We start from the raw sequence: 15769 nt of genomic DNA, 5'->3' as shown, positions 1-15769 counted from the left end.
TTACACTGAAATAAATTGGAAAAAAACGCATTATATCCCACAATGATAAGCACAATAATAACCTTTAGGGGTTATCGGTTATACATGAGATTTGGTGATTACAACGCCATAAGGTTTCTAATGATGCAATAAACAAAGTGACAATTCAATGCATACCTGTGCTGGAAAGATTTTTTCCAAGCACTATGCTAAAATCACGAAAGTACGTACTTGAAGTGACCACAATGACTTTCTTAAAGTTTTGCGCGGTTGCTGTGGACTTCAGAGCCCCCGTGGCATCAATACAGCGCTCCTTAAATCCTCTCATCATTTTACGGATAGTCGAATAGATGACCTGAAGTGTTTGAATCTCCCCGCGATCGGTCATACGTTTTGGTGCTAAGCCGCTTTTGACGACGCTTCATTTAACGGAGACGACTTTGAAACGCACGAATGCTACCTGGTGAAATGTTTGCTAGCTTGGGATTGCAAGCAATTTATCTTTTTCGTCATTCCGAAACTCACTTCGAACAGAAACGTGACTAAGGTCTTACACTCTGCTGGAAGCAAGGTCAAGAGCACTAAGAACGTGTGAGTAGGAACGCAGCATAAGAACAAATTTGGAATGTTTATAGAACTTGAGGAAGTATTCGCATGTCATAGGAAAATATGGCCTGCGGCTGCATCGTCACTTACTTCGTTTTAGAGCAAGTAATGTCTTTTTATATTGGTGTTAATTTTCAGCAAGTTTTCCCCCTCTTGTAGCGTGAATAGTGAGTTTATAGCATGCCTATATTAAAACAACAATGAATCAACAGGCACTAGTGATATCCTTAGTCTGAGAGAAAGCATACAGCCAATGCTTACACAAATTAAAAAGCTCATGACACAATATTAGAACCCAAATTATTTCTTCGAGTTTCTACGTAGGGCAGGAATAACATCGTTACTAATACGTGCGTTTGAATGAGGAATGGTAGCGTGCTTTAATATTCGTGTCCGAAGTAAATCACCCCTGTGCAGCTAAATAATTTTTCTCACACTCATATTAAGAAAACACGATCAGTAATTGTTGGTTAGTGCTAACGACCTAATTTTTGCAGTGACGTCATTTTCGCGTGTTTCGCACATTGCATAGCTCGAGAAACACACCTCCCACAACTACTTTGGGCAACAGTAAAAATTATAATTTGCTGAGTAAAGCCAGCACGTTGCTGCCATCTGCAACTAGACGTGGAAAGAGCGATGGAAACTCCTACTCCTACTCCTACAAGCTTTCTTGACTTTCCAAAGCTGGTAGCTGAAAGGGAAGTTTCTAAAAGGTAGCCTTCCTAGCCCATCATCCAATTCTTGTCCGCTCGTTTTTTGCTTCATTGCGTCTCTGTGTCGAACTGCTGTCTTACCCGTGCAATATATTGAACCCCGCGACAGGCTTTTCAGCTCGTCGCGGGATTGAGCTTGTCGACAGCTTGTGCGAGTCAGATTCTGTATTCCCCCCTCGACCAGGTGAGTTTAAGGATAAAATTAATTTTTATGTCCTGGCTGATACTGTGGAGCAAAATGTTTCCGTAACACAATGATCAGTATGCTTCCTTTTTGTCTACTGTGAAGTTCGTTCTATGGTGAGTTTCGCGACAGTACGGCCCTGTGCAGCACGAGCCTTGCACCTGTCTTGGCAGGTATTGCAGGTTGTACCTGATTCACGCTCATGTATGATACGTTAAGCTTGCAGATTATGGGTAAGGGGGGCAGACCTGAGTAGCCTGCCATATGAAATATGGCACTGGCGAAAAGTTTCAAACTGTTACATTAGCTGAATTCGCAAAATATTGAGCTCGCGAAATATAAGTCGTTTACAGTATGTCGTCCAGCAAGTATCGCAGTCTGGTCTATGATGTTCTTTGTACTGATGCTAGATTTGCGCTGTTTGGCTTGTAGATGCGAGAGTGTTCAGGGAAGGAACAAAATGACGATAAAAGTTGTCCCCCCCCCCCCCCCCCCCCAGCTCGACAAGATTATCTAACCATAAAGCGTCCAGCAATACTTGCGAACAATTTAATTCGCCGTTCGCTACGTACTCTCAGACAGAAGTTTTCAGAGATAGTTTCGTTAACCTGATTGATCTGAAAACGCACCGTCTTGTCATTGTCGGTAGCCTGCAGCCGTCCCAGGTAGCCCGTGTATTCCTTGTAGAGCTGCACAAAATGAGGCATGTCTCACGTAATTTCTAACGAATCATACTACATGTTACCACACCACTAACAACTCTGGGGGCATGCGTACGTTCTTGTGTCAGAAGAAGTGAGCGGGCATTGTTGAACCTGGGGCGCTGGTTTTATTTAAAAATTGAAGGAAAACTTTTACCGCACACTCTTAGTTTTCAACGAAAAGGATAACACGACCGGCAATCAGGCATCCTTGCAAGGTGAACCTACGTTTCGCGGTAGTAATATTCAAAAGGCAGCGAAAAAATATTGGGAACTCACCTCGCTTTTATAGTGGCGAAAGTGTTCGTTAACATCCTGGAGCGCGTGCATTTACATCATTTGGTGCACCACGCGCTATTCATGCGAACTAGATAAGGACGAAGGTGACGCGACTAATTTTCCTAAAGAACCTTGCAGCGCTCTTGATAGCCCCACTTGCGTTCTTCTTTCGAATCCGCTGCATACTTCACGACCCGAATAAGTGACTCGCAAAAGCACAAATGAATTCAAATAAAAAGGCGGTATTGTGCGATTTCATTTTTTTGTGTGTTATGGAAAAAAAAAGCACATTTTCGAGCGCATTAGCAAGCCTTATAAAACCCATACCTTTTGTTATGTTTCTTTGAGGGGAAAATACGCTGTGATGGCTTTATTCTCAAAGCTTCTGCTTCTCACCGAGCGCCACATTCTCAACCATACTTTTAGGGTACTGATGTTGGTCCTTATTTGTTGCATGATTTCCCAGAAGATGATCGCGCTCTCTAAAGTTGCAGCGGCAAGAACAATTTCTTTATGAAAGACGTGCACCCACATAAATACATGTTGCAGGTCCATGATTCAGATAAATTTGCAATACGAGCAACACGGTCATACATGACTCTCTCAGCTTTATATTCGTTCCACGTTCTATGCCGTTTTTTTTTGCTTTATTGTCCAGCCTGTTTGGAGTAGCGAGTGCAAAGAAGACGTTTTGGAGGCGGAAGTTGTTCATGTTTTGCAGAGTTTTTTTTAAAGTATCGGCTGCTTGCGGCAACAGCATTCGCAGAGTTTACAACGCAAATCAGTCGGCCTAGGGCTACACTCTCTGCTGTGTGCAACTATCATCACTGAAGCAAATGCTGGTGCCGTGTGACACCACGTTCAGCGAAAGAAACTTGACTGCATCATTCTTGCTACAAGAGGTTCCAGTCAGCGCGAGCTCGGAATGTAACAAGCACGCCGACTTACATTCTTTAGCTCTCAAATAAAAATGTATCTTGAACAGGAACAATGAACTTGTATTTCGTGCTTCCTACCACGCGGATCACGGTATAATGCTTCGTGCGTAGATTTTTGAGTAGCTGGGCAATCTATTCCATCAACCGTCGCAGGGGCGTTTTTTTTAAACTACATTTGCAACGGCCACTACAATTGAACATGAGCAATTTTTGTTACCGGATGTGCAGCCTCTTTCTTGCTGTAGCACGCATCCACCTGAAAAAGAAAGTATTAAGCTTATTCATCGGATTTGAATGTTCGCGTGATTTGGGGTTTTGACATTGCACGTATGTTTGCTGCCGTGCGCGCATCATTCAGAACTTATTCATACGCAAGCATAAGAGCGAAAAGGTGAGAAAAAAAATCTCCGCCGCTTTCAATGACAAGTCCTTCACAAATATATTGCTAAGCGTTCGTATTTGAGACCCCTGCCTCTGCATGTTAGTTTACTCAATGCAACTGCAGCACTTCGGCTCGTTTAGGCTAGGCGTGATTAACAATATTCGAGTCGGGAACAAAACTGAAAATTGCGGAGTTTCTGAGAAGGTTGGCTACTGTTTTTGAAGAAACAGCTGCGTGCAGAGGACGCCTAGCTTGCCGCGAACGGTCCGCAGACCGCTCAAGGCCGCGGTTAGACAGCAGCGCGAAACTGCAAGTCCAGGCAGGCGGAAACTCCGAACTCCAACAGAAAAGCAGCAGCAGTAGCTATGCCAAATCACAGCCTTCGCTTTGTAAGCGCGCCGTCATCTGCCGGAGCCACTGAGACAGTCACAGCCAGGGCTCTTTGACCTTGCCATTTGAGAAACACCTGCGAATCCCGGCTATTTCCCTGTTCACTTTGCGGAGGTCAACAGATGTTTGTCGCTGCTAATGAACTGGGCAGTCAAATATCAGCGGTGCTTTGCAATTTTCGGTCACTTCAGTACATATATATTGGTGTTTTGAGCAGCCCTCATCCGTTTGTCTGAACTCCGCAAGCGGCACGGCAGTCAGCTAATACCCAGAGTTTAACAAGCAGTCCACCTCATTTCTTGCTTTTGCTCTGGCACCTGCTGCGGAATAATATCTGTAAGAATGTTTCTGTGGATATTCCTTAATTATATTTTATTTATTAGTTAATCATTTTATTAATTATAACTGATTGATTGACACTCGTGTTCTACAGGGAGCTTTTCAGCCGGTATAACCAAAGAGCTATGTATCAGAGCAGAGAAGATCGTCAGCATACTGAAGCTACTGGCAGGGTAAGGAACCGCTGATGCTCCTCCAGCTAGTGCCTCTTCGCTTGAATTTCTCACAGAGCGGCTGTTCATCCTGCACTCTCTTCACTTCAAGCTGCTGAAGGGGAAGCTAGGGTGCTCCCCACCGATTCCTGCTTTAAGCGCGAAGAGGTGATTAAAAACTCTTATGCAGCAGCCGGGCATGATACCGTCGACCCCAACGCTTTTTCCTGGTAGCTTCCCGCTTGGCATAAGAGCGAAAAGAAGGTACCAAGAAGCCTGCGCCTTTGAGCCAGCTGACATCTGAAGCCTGCTGCACGCCATCGCTTACCGCTTGGCGATAGAAAGCCTAACGGCGTTGATGACGCTGCGACCCACGGAAAGAGCGAGTGAATTGGATATACGGAGGTTGCGGTGGTCTGGCGGGCGCTAACTGCAAATGCCCGTCGAAATGCAAATACTAGTGAATGTAGGTGAAATGTTTAGGGGAACCCCAAGGTGGAGGTGATATCTAATAAGGAAGTAATTACTCACTGGCATCCACAAGAGCGCAGCCAACTGGCTACAAAAGAAAACTATACAACTTTCTCAGAAACTTTGTAGTTAAAGAAAAATTCCTCCTGGTGCAGGGTTCGAACCCGGGACCACCGCTCCACCGGAGCAGTCGCTCTATTAACTCTGCCAACCAGTCGCTCTAACCGGGACGGAAAGCTTATGGTAGGGCGAGAGCGAATTGAACAAAAACTTGAAGTGGGAACAGTGTTGGTACTTCCCTTTGTAGCCGTATGCCTGCGCTCGGGTGGATGCCAATGAGTAATCGCTTCCTTATTATTAGTGAATGTAATTAGCTAGAGTTATTATTTCCTTTTATTTTCATCTCGTCTTCATTTCCAACAGCCACCGCACACCTATCTTCTTTTTATCATACCTGCAAGGAATCTCGCCGGTGCAATGGAATCACGACAAGTCCCTATCTCAGTGAGCGAGTTCGTTCCTTCATTTGAACACTTGGCGCCTGTTAAGGCGCATAGCTTGAGACGCACAGGAAAATGGTCAAAAGAGGCACGACCACGTTTGCCCTCGAGCTTTGAGGGACCAGCACTGGATTAACCCAACACCAGACTATATATTCACCCAATGTACAACCATTGTTGCGTACTCTTCCCGCAAGGCACGGTTTAGGTCTCCACCGAGAAGCGAGGAAGTTACTGAGCCATTTTCATTTCTCGAAAAAGAAACACTAATTGTTGTATACTCTCCCACCCTGCCATGTGGAAAGGGCTACATCGGCCAGACTCGGCAATGTGGTAACGAACGCTTAAGACAGCACCGTACGTCGCTGCGGCCGCATAACAACAGCCAATCTTCCTAAATAATGTGCATCATCGGCCCTGGAAAAACACAGAACGAGAAATCCTAGAAACATTTAAAATAAAGACGTTAGGAACTGAATGCTTCAGCAATAGCTCGGCCAGGTTTACTGCAAGAAAATAGAATTTCATGAAAGGAACACAGTCGGCCACATGCAAGGTATCAGCACCTGCAATATCAATTGTTCTTGTTGTTCTTTTGTAGGCACTGTTGTTGCTTACGGCAATGTGTGCCCGGCTAATAATAATAATAGTTCGTTTTGGGGGAAAGGAAGTGGCGCAGTATCTGTCTCATATATCGTTGGGCTCCTGAACCGCGCCGGAAGGGAAGGGATAAAGGAGGGAGTGAAAGAAGAAAGGAAGAAAGAGGCGCCGTAGTGGAGGGCTCCGAAATAATTTCGACCACCCGGGGATCTTTAACGTGCACTGACATCGCACAGCACACGGGCGTCTTAGCGTTTTGCCTCCATAAAAACGCAGCCGCCGCGGTCGGGTTCGAACCTGGGAACTCCGGACCAGTAGCCGAGCGCCCTAACCACTGCGCCACCGCGGCGCGTGTTCAGAAATGCTCGACGTGAAACTGTTGGTAGTTCGTCGGAATTCATGTTTGCAAGAAACAATTGCGACAATTTTTGCCGAGAAAAATTCAGTTGGGTTTCCAGTGACTTGTCTACTTCTCCTTTTTGTGAACGTGTCCTTTTCAGATGTGTGTTTTTTTTTTCGTAAGCTACCTACGGTTATTCAGTATTATGCCAACACATACTGGAGAGATGCGAAATACCACACGATCCTTACCGCGGCCTCAACCTTGCCCGCATCGACGGTGGTGTAGACCTCGGCGGCGCACTGCGGGCACTTGCGAGAAGGTCGCCCTTGGCTGGTGCAGTACACGTCCACAGGCCCGCCTGGGCCTGTAGGCTGTCGGCGACACAATGGAACAAAGTAAATAATTATGGCGATGAAAATTATTCGCGGAATAAGGGATCTACATTCCGAGAAACGCCCATATGCAGACCATGCCATTCCGATTCTGTTTAGAATGAATAATATATATAGGAAATTCCTGTCCTTAATGCCCATGTTGAAATACAAGCAACCACGCGTATCGGGGCACCCCCAACGTGGAGACGAACCTCCATGACCTAAACCGTACCCCAATCTTCTTGGAAGTCTGGTTTGCCTCGTCGAATGTGGATGACCAGGAAAAATTGGTTCTTTACGCACGCTGCTTTTGGCCTGAAATCCAGTTAGCTTGAACATGAGTTTAATAAAAAATTGGAGAGGACAGTTAAGCTCCGCCTTAAGAGTATGACGCAATAGCGCATGATGCGATAGAGTATGATGATGATGATGATCTCTTGTCTTTTTACACTTGTTCGGAATAATAAAATTTGCTACTGTGGAACCCAACTCAACTCGTTTTCAGGTTTCACAAAAAACCTTCCTGAAAACGTGGCTGTTTCTATGAACACTCGATGTCTGTTTTCGTGGCTGGTTTCAGCCAATGCAGTGTGGTAGATAGCAGCGTTTACATCGTCAGAATTTAAGAGATCTTTTAGAAAGAAAGTTCAGACTTAATTGAATAATTGTCCGATTTCATGTTTATAATAATGCAGCAGCTAAGAAAATGCTACATGTTCCATTGGAGAAGCTGTAAGCATAGATACAGGTGTCTCTAACTTCTGCTTTCCTTACGCATAGGATATACCACGCTAATGTGCAACCACATATTCAGAAGCGAGCACATAGATTTGTACACTTGCTGTGGAAGTAATGCGCACATAATACAGGAAGGAACTTTGAATATTCGTGCACTTCTGACTTACTCGCCCCTGGACGACCGCCTTCCTTAACATTTTTATCCTCTTTACAAATATCCAATACCTCTGCACAGTACTCTATAGTTGGCCCATGATAAATTGCCTGCTTGAAAAGCTCTTGGAATTTTTACGTTTTAGGCGATAGTTTACTAGTTGTATCTTAGCTGTCAAGGTGACAAGGTAGGAACGAGTTTCTTAATTATTTTCAAAACTGTCTGAACACCTCTATTTCGGTGCATTACAGCTGTGTAGGATGCTTTATTGTGGATCTACAACTGACTGCTACTACTACTACAACTGAATCTATGAAAAGCGGCCGCTACTTCTGCACTTGCATCTGTCGCCTTGTTGAAGACATTAATGTTGCCGCTTCTGGGAAGTCGCGTGCATAGGGGCTGGAGTGTGGGAAAGAATAGAAAAGCCAGTGGGTAAAATTCTTTCGCTAGCTTTGTAACTTAGTATGCCGAATTGGCATTGACAAAAACCTGTTACCGATGCGAGGCTCACGAACGGAGCAACTCAAAACAGCACAACACAGAGTACCGTGACTTTTATCTAAGGTTGACATAAACCAGGCGTAGCAGTGTTTTACAAAGATAATGAATTTAAAGTTGCAACACTCACCCCGTCTACTATGGTGTCCTCCTCGTGCTCCGCGCAAGAAAGGTACTGAAACGCAAAAGGTGTAAAGTGTAACGCTGTTAGCTTTGTTATCTTTGTTAGATTATGAAATTCCCGGAAGGTCGTGAAATAGTGTCAGAACGTTTCACGCCTAGACCTTTGAGGCAAATGGACCCTCACAGTCAAACCTTTGAAGCCAATAAAGATTAGCTGAACGTAAAAAATGTTAATGGCGCCCCTCGTATGGACGAAGGCAACAGAAAAAAACGCAAACATAAAAATTGCGCCACAGTAACACATCGTGTGCCTAAAATTTAGTTCCCTTTGCGCGTACTTCCGGATCCTCGGCGCAAGGTCACTGTATTCTTGGATTAATGCATTGCTTGTACTTAGAGGACCCTGGTGTGCTTTAAATTTCAAATATGCGACCATGTATCTCTAGAAAGATTCCTGTAAAGGTATGCCCTAGGCTCCTTAAAATAGCGCATGTCAAGGTTCCGTTCTAAGCCGAATCTATTAGGCTCCCGTTGATTGGGTGGAGATTTGGTGTGGTCGGCGCAGGCCTTCAGCGTAAGTGGCACAGCGAGACAGCGCAGGAGGTTGGATGGTGGTTCGGAGGGTGGTTATGGCGAGATGGGAGGATTCCGCACGCTCCGTCAGCGGTGGCTGCTACGAAACATGCCCTCCAAGGAGAGGCTTAGCGACGGTGGCGCCGCGCGCTTGGAGCGGCAGACAGGAGAGGAGCCCAAGTCATAGGACGACTATGTGCGGGAAGCAAAAAGAGTGGTCTGTGAATGCACATATATACATGTCCCTCGAATTATTCGCCTCTGTATTGTGTGATTATTTTTTTCCTTCAAAAATTTTTCGTTTGAAAAACCATGAACGATACGTCGCTGCGGAGAGTGCAGTGGATTGTGACGTAAGCCGGACATCACGTACTATATGGGACCAAAGTCTTAGGACGCGCCATCGGGAGACGAAGCCGATAGCTGTGTGACTAGTCGCCAGCTGGAGACTACACTCTTGACTTTACCAGCGCTAACAAACGTGGCAACTATTATTCAAAATTGCATTTCGCGCTTCCTGGAGACCTGTGTTCGCGTTAGTACGTGACACGGCTCGGTTAATCCATGATTAATTAACTATGATGAACAAATCAACTTTTTATTTCTGGTTATTGGGCAAAAGACCACATTGCAAAGTTGAAGGACGTCAACATCAAAGGCAACGCCAGTTTTGAAAGTTTTGAAATCCGCACTGCGGCTTGAATTACTGAGCTTCAGATGTACGCTTTTGAAAGCTTGTTGGGTTGGATTTCCCGCCTTGGACATTTATAAAAATTCATCGCTCGTATTTGTAATGGAGCAAATACATAATGTGTTTTATGATGTAGGAGCAGCTGACGTTATTTCGGCGATGATGCCACGTGCAGCGTCACATTTTATAAAAGTTCCACAAACGAAATCCAGCTCAACGAGCTTTCAAAAGCGTATATTTGACTTACAATATTTTGAACCGCAATGCCGATTCGGAAAATTTATCAACTGGGCAGATCTTTAATGTTAACTCCTTTCAATTTCGCAATATATTCTTGTGCTCTAAATCGAAAATTTAAATGTTAGTTAATTAATTTTAGTCATTATTTTATTAACTGAGGTCTATCACGTGCATTTGGTTCGCGTTGCTATGTAGTCCACCTCAACAGACCACACTGACCTATCTTTCGCGGTTTTTGAAGCTTAATATAATACCGCGACAGCTGCCCTCAAACTTCGCATTACCGAATATCGTAATAGTCCAGAGATTTTTTTTTGCTTAAATTTCAATTCCGCTGCATCGCAGGACTGTAAATAGTTTAATAGAATTAACTTCAATTTCAGAGGTTTATTTGATAACACCAAAGCACAAAAATATGAACAAAATTACGAAACACAAGTTACTTTAATATATGCAAAACACTGTACGCTGATCCACAACAAATAACTTAAATTAAGCACAGGGATCAAATAAACTTTAATGTAGCAGGAACTATAAGCTAAAGAATTTTGCAAAAGCAACATACAAATGCTAATATTACCTTCAAGATGCCTGACACAAATTAAACAAACAGCACACTTAAAACTGGCATCTTTGAAATGCATTTTTCTTATCGCACGCGGTACCAGGGAGGCACATAAACACAGCTTCAGGTAAATGTGGGCCAACGTATAACGGGGCTTTTAGCTGTGCACTAAAACTTCTTTGAAGAGTTACTGGTGAACGTGCCGACGAGATAATATTATTTCTTTCACGGTTGAATATGCAAAATGTAATAGCCTTCTGAGAACCGGGTATGAAAAAGTTTGCTAATATATTTGGCAACGAAATCACAGTCGCCACTACTATGGAAGTAGGTTTGGTGCCGCAAAAATTTCTTCCTTGGCTTCTTTTATGATTTGTACTTCCATCTAGTGAGCATGGTCAGAGACGTATTGGCTCCCTCCGCTTAAGAAACTCACTAAAAGGTGGGAGTCGGTGCGCACCCGATTTCCGTTGGGTGTCAAATAAATGAAGCGGATTCACTGTCATTCCAGCAGGAATTAAAAAACTTTTAAACAATTAATATCACTCGTAATAGAGCACCAAACACACATCCGCAAAAATTTCAACGAATTGGGAACTCTAACTTTCCTGTGTGCTTCTAAAACATCACGGGATTCTCCACATAAGAAATTTCACAGCCCCCATCCAAAAGTTTTAAACGCTGCAGAATATATTTCTGCCATGTATTATCATCTTCTAAGCGTTTGAATAAAATCAGAACCCCAATTCACGCTCCGGGTATGAGGAGAACATTCCGTATAAAAGAAAGCCAGTAGATACAGAATGTAGTGCTCAGTACTTAGCGAATGTAATTGCAGCTTGGAATGCGCAAAAAAAAACAACAAGTTTTTAAGTGAGCGCAGCTTGGCAGAAGCCACTGATCAAATATGGTGAACTTATACGCATGTTCCAACATTGGTTAGCTTGACACCGTGCTACAACGATTCCCCAGATCAGGCAGTCTGAACCGTTTCTCAAATGCACATTACGGCAGAAGTATTCATGCAGTGTTGTTCTATGTTGTTAACAAAGAATCCCTCAATTGGCCGTAAAATCTCTTAATTTACGTCTTGTTCCCTGCCGAAGCTTGAAAACGCCTTCTATTTGGGAAAAGTGACACCATTTAGGTTCTTAAATTTCGTGAAACTCTGTGAAAATTTCCTTTTCACCAAAAATTTACCTCTAAAATTCTACGAAAATGAAAATTAACTCCACTAAATATCACTCTATTCATGGGAGCAGCGGCTTACTATGAAGCCGGTTCTTGCGGTTAAATGTTCTGAATGATCTCCTTATTTCATACTATAAGAAAGTGTCGTAAGCGTATGAGGCTTTTCGTGCTGTTTTTTGGCCGTTAGAATTCTCCTCAATAAATGTTGAACAAGTATAGCACTGCCGTCTGGGCCAAAAGCCAAAAGGCACAGGAAAATTCCAGTGACAAAACCAATTCTTAAGCAGCAAAGGAGAACTTAATGGTAAACAGTACGAATCCTTAGAAAGAAAATATGGTTGACATCAACTGATATATATGGATGAATATTTTTTTGTGAAGACACCACTCACTTTGTAGAATCAAGAACTATGGAAATATGTCTTGCCCCAAATTCCATGTGGTGCCGTAAACAGTAGCAAATCAAAGTTATCAAAGCAACTTGGGCATTTGAACTGCATTTAATAAAGTCGGGCAGCGATGGCAACGTGAACACTACAACAACAGAAAAAAGTGAAAATAAATGCTACTAACCGCGCTCATAGATAGACGTACAGCACGCTCAAGTGTTATCCAAAAACAAACTAACAACCAGCAAACAAGAAAACTCGTTGTTCGACTCACGATGTCTAAGGCAGTGGTGTTTAGATGAAGGGCGTAGAGGAACTGCAGGTCTCCTTGCAGATTGGCGGGCAACTTCTTTTGGGCCTCCAGCGCACACTCTCGTATCATCATCTGCCTGGCTCGGACCCACTGTGAGTACGGAACCCCGATTAGAGTCACAGCGAGGCCCTACAGCGGCAGCATCCATGAACTGGGGCGGATGCATAATACACACTCAGGCTGGCCACCTGACGCACGAGTGATGCTGATGTAGGCCGTCAAGTGGGTCTAATCGATTTAGTCCCTGCGGCATGCTATAAAATCAAAAATGGAATGTCACCAGACCTCTGAAATGCGTCCGGAGCGTTGCTGTGTATATTTCTCCTTTTCGCAATTTTTTGCCTCGATATGCACAGTATCCTTTGCCCGCTGAAAATGTGCCCCCACCCCGCTTAATAAATTTCCGCATAATTTCAGTATTATAAATATGGTTATGCATTTTAATGCGAAAGCACTATATGCCTCATGCGAAGGAAAACCCGTCAGCGAAAGTTGTCCGCAAAACGTGTCCATGGGAAGCGGAACCGCTCATATGATCTCATTCGGAAAAAGAAATCTGCCTGCATTGGGGTTCGAACACAGCCCGACTTAATCAGGTCGCATCCCGCAACGCGTCACACCCAATCACACCAGCACACTGCTCTCACTTTGCTCGCACATAGAAATTCCGGGAGACACACACACATGCATCGAGTAAAGCCAGCTAGGCAGGAGGTCGATCCTGCGCAGCATATACCCCCCGCACCGTAGCACACTGCTTTCTGAACAGAGACTTCGATGAACGTGACGGCTCTGCGTGGCGATCTGTCATGCGGCTCTTCCACAGGCTGAACAGTCCCTTAATATGTAGCGGCTGGCTTGTTGGTTCAACATATTGAGGAGTGCAGCGCGCTCGCCACACGGACAAGACTGACACAAACACAGGCGCTGCGCCTGTGTTTGTCATTCTTGTCCGTGTTACGACCGCGCTGCACTCCTAAATAACAGTCCCATGAGCAATGAGAGGGTTGTTGGTCGAAGAGTGTTAGAGGGGCACGAAGTGAACACGTTATGGCGTCTACGACGGTAAAGTGTGTTGGAGATGTGTACTGATGTTAGACAACGATGATTTGCAAAAAGTTGCTGACGTCATCCAAGGGTTCCGTGATAACTATCGCGCGTTGACACAAGCGTCACGTAACAACAATTACTTGCAAAAAAGTTGCCAACGTCATCCAAGAATCATGTGATAAGTGCCACGTGACCACGATGACTAATAAAAAAACAAGCTGCTGACGTTACAACACACATGTTTTCGCATTTCTCAAATGCCGCAGACTGCACGCTCTCCACGCTCTCCCAGTTTTTTTGCAACACAGGCCACCTTCGCGAATTCGTGTTGAATCGCTCTGCAGAGCTTACTGCGGCACGCTTTTAGAGCACTCACACCCTAAAGGAGTATTTTAAAAAAGCCCCAAAGGAGTAACCTCCTGTGAGAAAGAGTCAAAATGTTTGACAAATACAACAAAGAAAGCTCTGCGTCTTTTAACCCTGGGTTCCCCCCTCATGTGCAGGCAGCTTTGGGCTTTGTGATTATTATGGTACCTGCTTTTCTTATTCTTGTTTCATCGATTCGGTCTTAATTTATGTGTCCTGTTCACAGGCACACTGCAATGGCCAAGGTGGCAAGAGCATAAGCAAGTAGCATCAAAAAGGCCCGCCAAATGAGGTGAATAGCGTGTAATGCGCATACTTAAAAGGAGAAAGCCTATCCTGATTGTTGTGGATCGCGTAAGGTGGCTTTCAGAACACGAACTTCTGCAACGAGCCAGTTTCTCATGTCGATTTCAAGGCGCTATGAGAATGGTACGCACCTTCCCTTTCAAGGAATTCTTGTATGTGCACGCATCGATCTGTAAATGAAAAGCCCGAATACAACGTCTCAAAAACATTAATCAACCATTTCGCCCGCGAACATTACAAACAAGAAAAACTCAGGAACGAAATTGTTCATAACACTTCTTATTTCATCGCATCTTTACGTACACCCCTGTATAAATATCACCAAGCTAGAGCACATTTCTCTTGAACAACCGGAGACGAAGGACGAGTTCTCCAGAGTTTTTGAGAGGAATAAAAGATCAGTATATTGTTAATTCCAAGCTCCATTCTTGAGAGCGCTATTTTTACGGTATTGGTACCGCTAGCAGTGGTAGTAACTAGAGGTAGTTCTAATAAAAAACTGAAGTTTAATAATAAGTAAAATACTTGTAGTACTGGCATAGTAATATTCACAGTGTTAGTAGCGTGTACCGTAACTTCCTGGCTGAAGAGTGGGCACCTGACCTGTACCAAGGTCGAATATTAAGACCGGCGGGTATAGTTAATAAGTTGGCGATAACAATATCAACCTAATACTATGGTGGGACCAAGAAAAAGAACTGTAAAAATGTGTCCCCGCCCGTGCCACTAAGTATAAGAAGCGTAACTCAATATGAAGCAGAAAATTAAAAAATAATAAGCAATATCAACCTGACAGAGGCATTAATTGCTACGTCGGCATTGATGCACGCGCCTGCTAGGATGTCTCCGTGACACTTTGATGAAAAAAGTTCAATCATACGCCTGCTACTCTACTCTCCAGTTCAAGTGTGAACTCGTATTATCGTGCTCTCCACATTGATAAACTGCATCTCCCATACCCTTCAAGTGCGTCACCTTGTTCACGAATAGTAGTAAGAACAAAAAAGTAAAGGTGCAAACAAACTCGCCTCATCCTATGATAAACAGCGTACATTGGTTTAAGGAAACTCAAAGACGCTAGTGCAAACTAATCAAAAACGCATGGCATCGCCCGTAGAAGAAAACCAGCGAACTCTAATAAAAGAAAGAAGTAAGTTGGAAATAAAAGATATCAGCAGTGAAAATTTCACCCGTTGCAGTCACGAGAAGTTCGCTTAATGTCACAGCATACCTTTTTCTTGGTCTCGAGGTCTCCGTTCTTGAATAAGCTCACTGCGTGGGTCATGTACTGATTAGAGGCCACCCCTGGTGCCATGGTTTTCAGGCACATGGTACGAGCGGCGTCGTTCATCTCCTTTGTCTGGACAACAATAAAAGTCTTTTAAGAAAAACGTATACTCCCCTCCCTCCACGCCATTTATTTAACGTGCGCAATTTACTATGCGCGACTACGAGTAACTCAATATAACTCATTAGCGACGAGCAAGACCCGCCTGGGGCCGACTAACCCCCTACTTGTTTAGCAGCATCAGCGTTCGCCATTCACTCGCTTCTTCATAGCTTGCTTACGCCTTAACGTTTCAATCCTTTCACCCTCTTCAGACGGAGTTCCGGT

The 15769-nt window shown here is 44.1% G+C and overlaps 1 protein-coding gene across 1 annotated transcript in view; it reads right to left on the bottom strand.

Moving 5' to 3' along the window:
- The window catches only part of LOC144097934 (uncharacterized), a 166788-nt gene that overhangs the window by 1091 nt on the left and 149928 nt on the right, over window positions 1-15769 (bottom strand). The window contains exons 8-14 of the mRNA XM_077630530.1: window positions 15386-15514; window positions 14286-14324; window positions 12394-12522; window positions 8478-8522; window positions 6829-6951; window positions 3621-3659; window positions 2115-2174 (exon numbers count right to left, since the gene is read on the bottom strand). Of these exons, the coding sequence (XP_077486656.1) occupies window positions 2115-2174; window positions 3621-3659; window positions 6829-6951; window positions 8478-8522; window positions 12394-12522; window positions 14286-14324; window positions 15386-15514 (564 nt within the window). The remainder of the gene's footprint in view (window positions 1-2114; window positions 2175-3620; window positions 3660-6828; window positions 6952-8477; window positions 8523-12393; window positions 12523-14285; window positions 14325-15385; window positions 15515-15769) is intronic.

The sequence above is a fragment of the Amblyomma americanum genome, chromosome 7, assembly GCF_052857255.1.
Source record: "Amblyomma americanum isolate KBUSLIRL-KWMA chromosome 7, ASM5285725v1, whole genome shotgun sequence".
Lineage (NCBI taxonomy): Eukaryota > Metazoa > Arthropoda > Arachnida > Ixodida > Ixodidae > Amblyomma > Amblyomma americanum.
The sequence above is the reverse complement of the archived record's forward strand: the minus strand, read 5'-3'. Positions and strand labels throughout refer to the sequence as shown.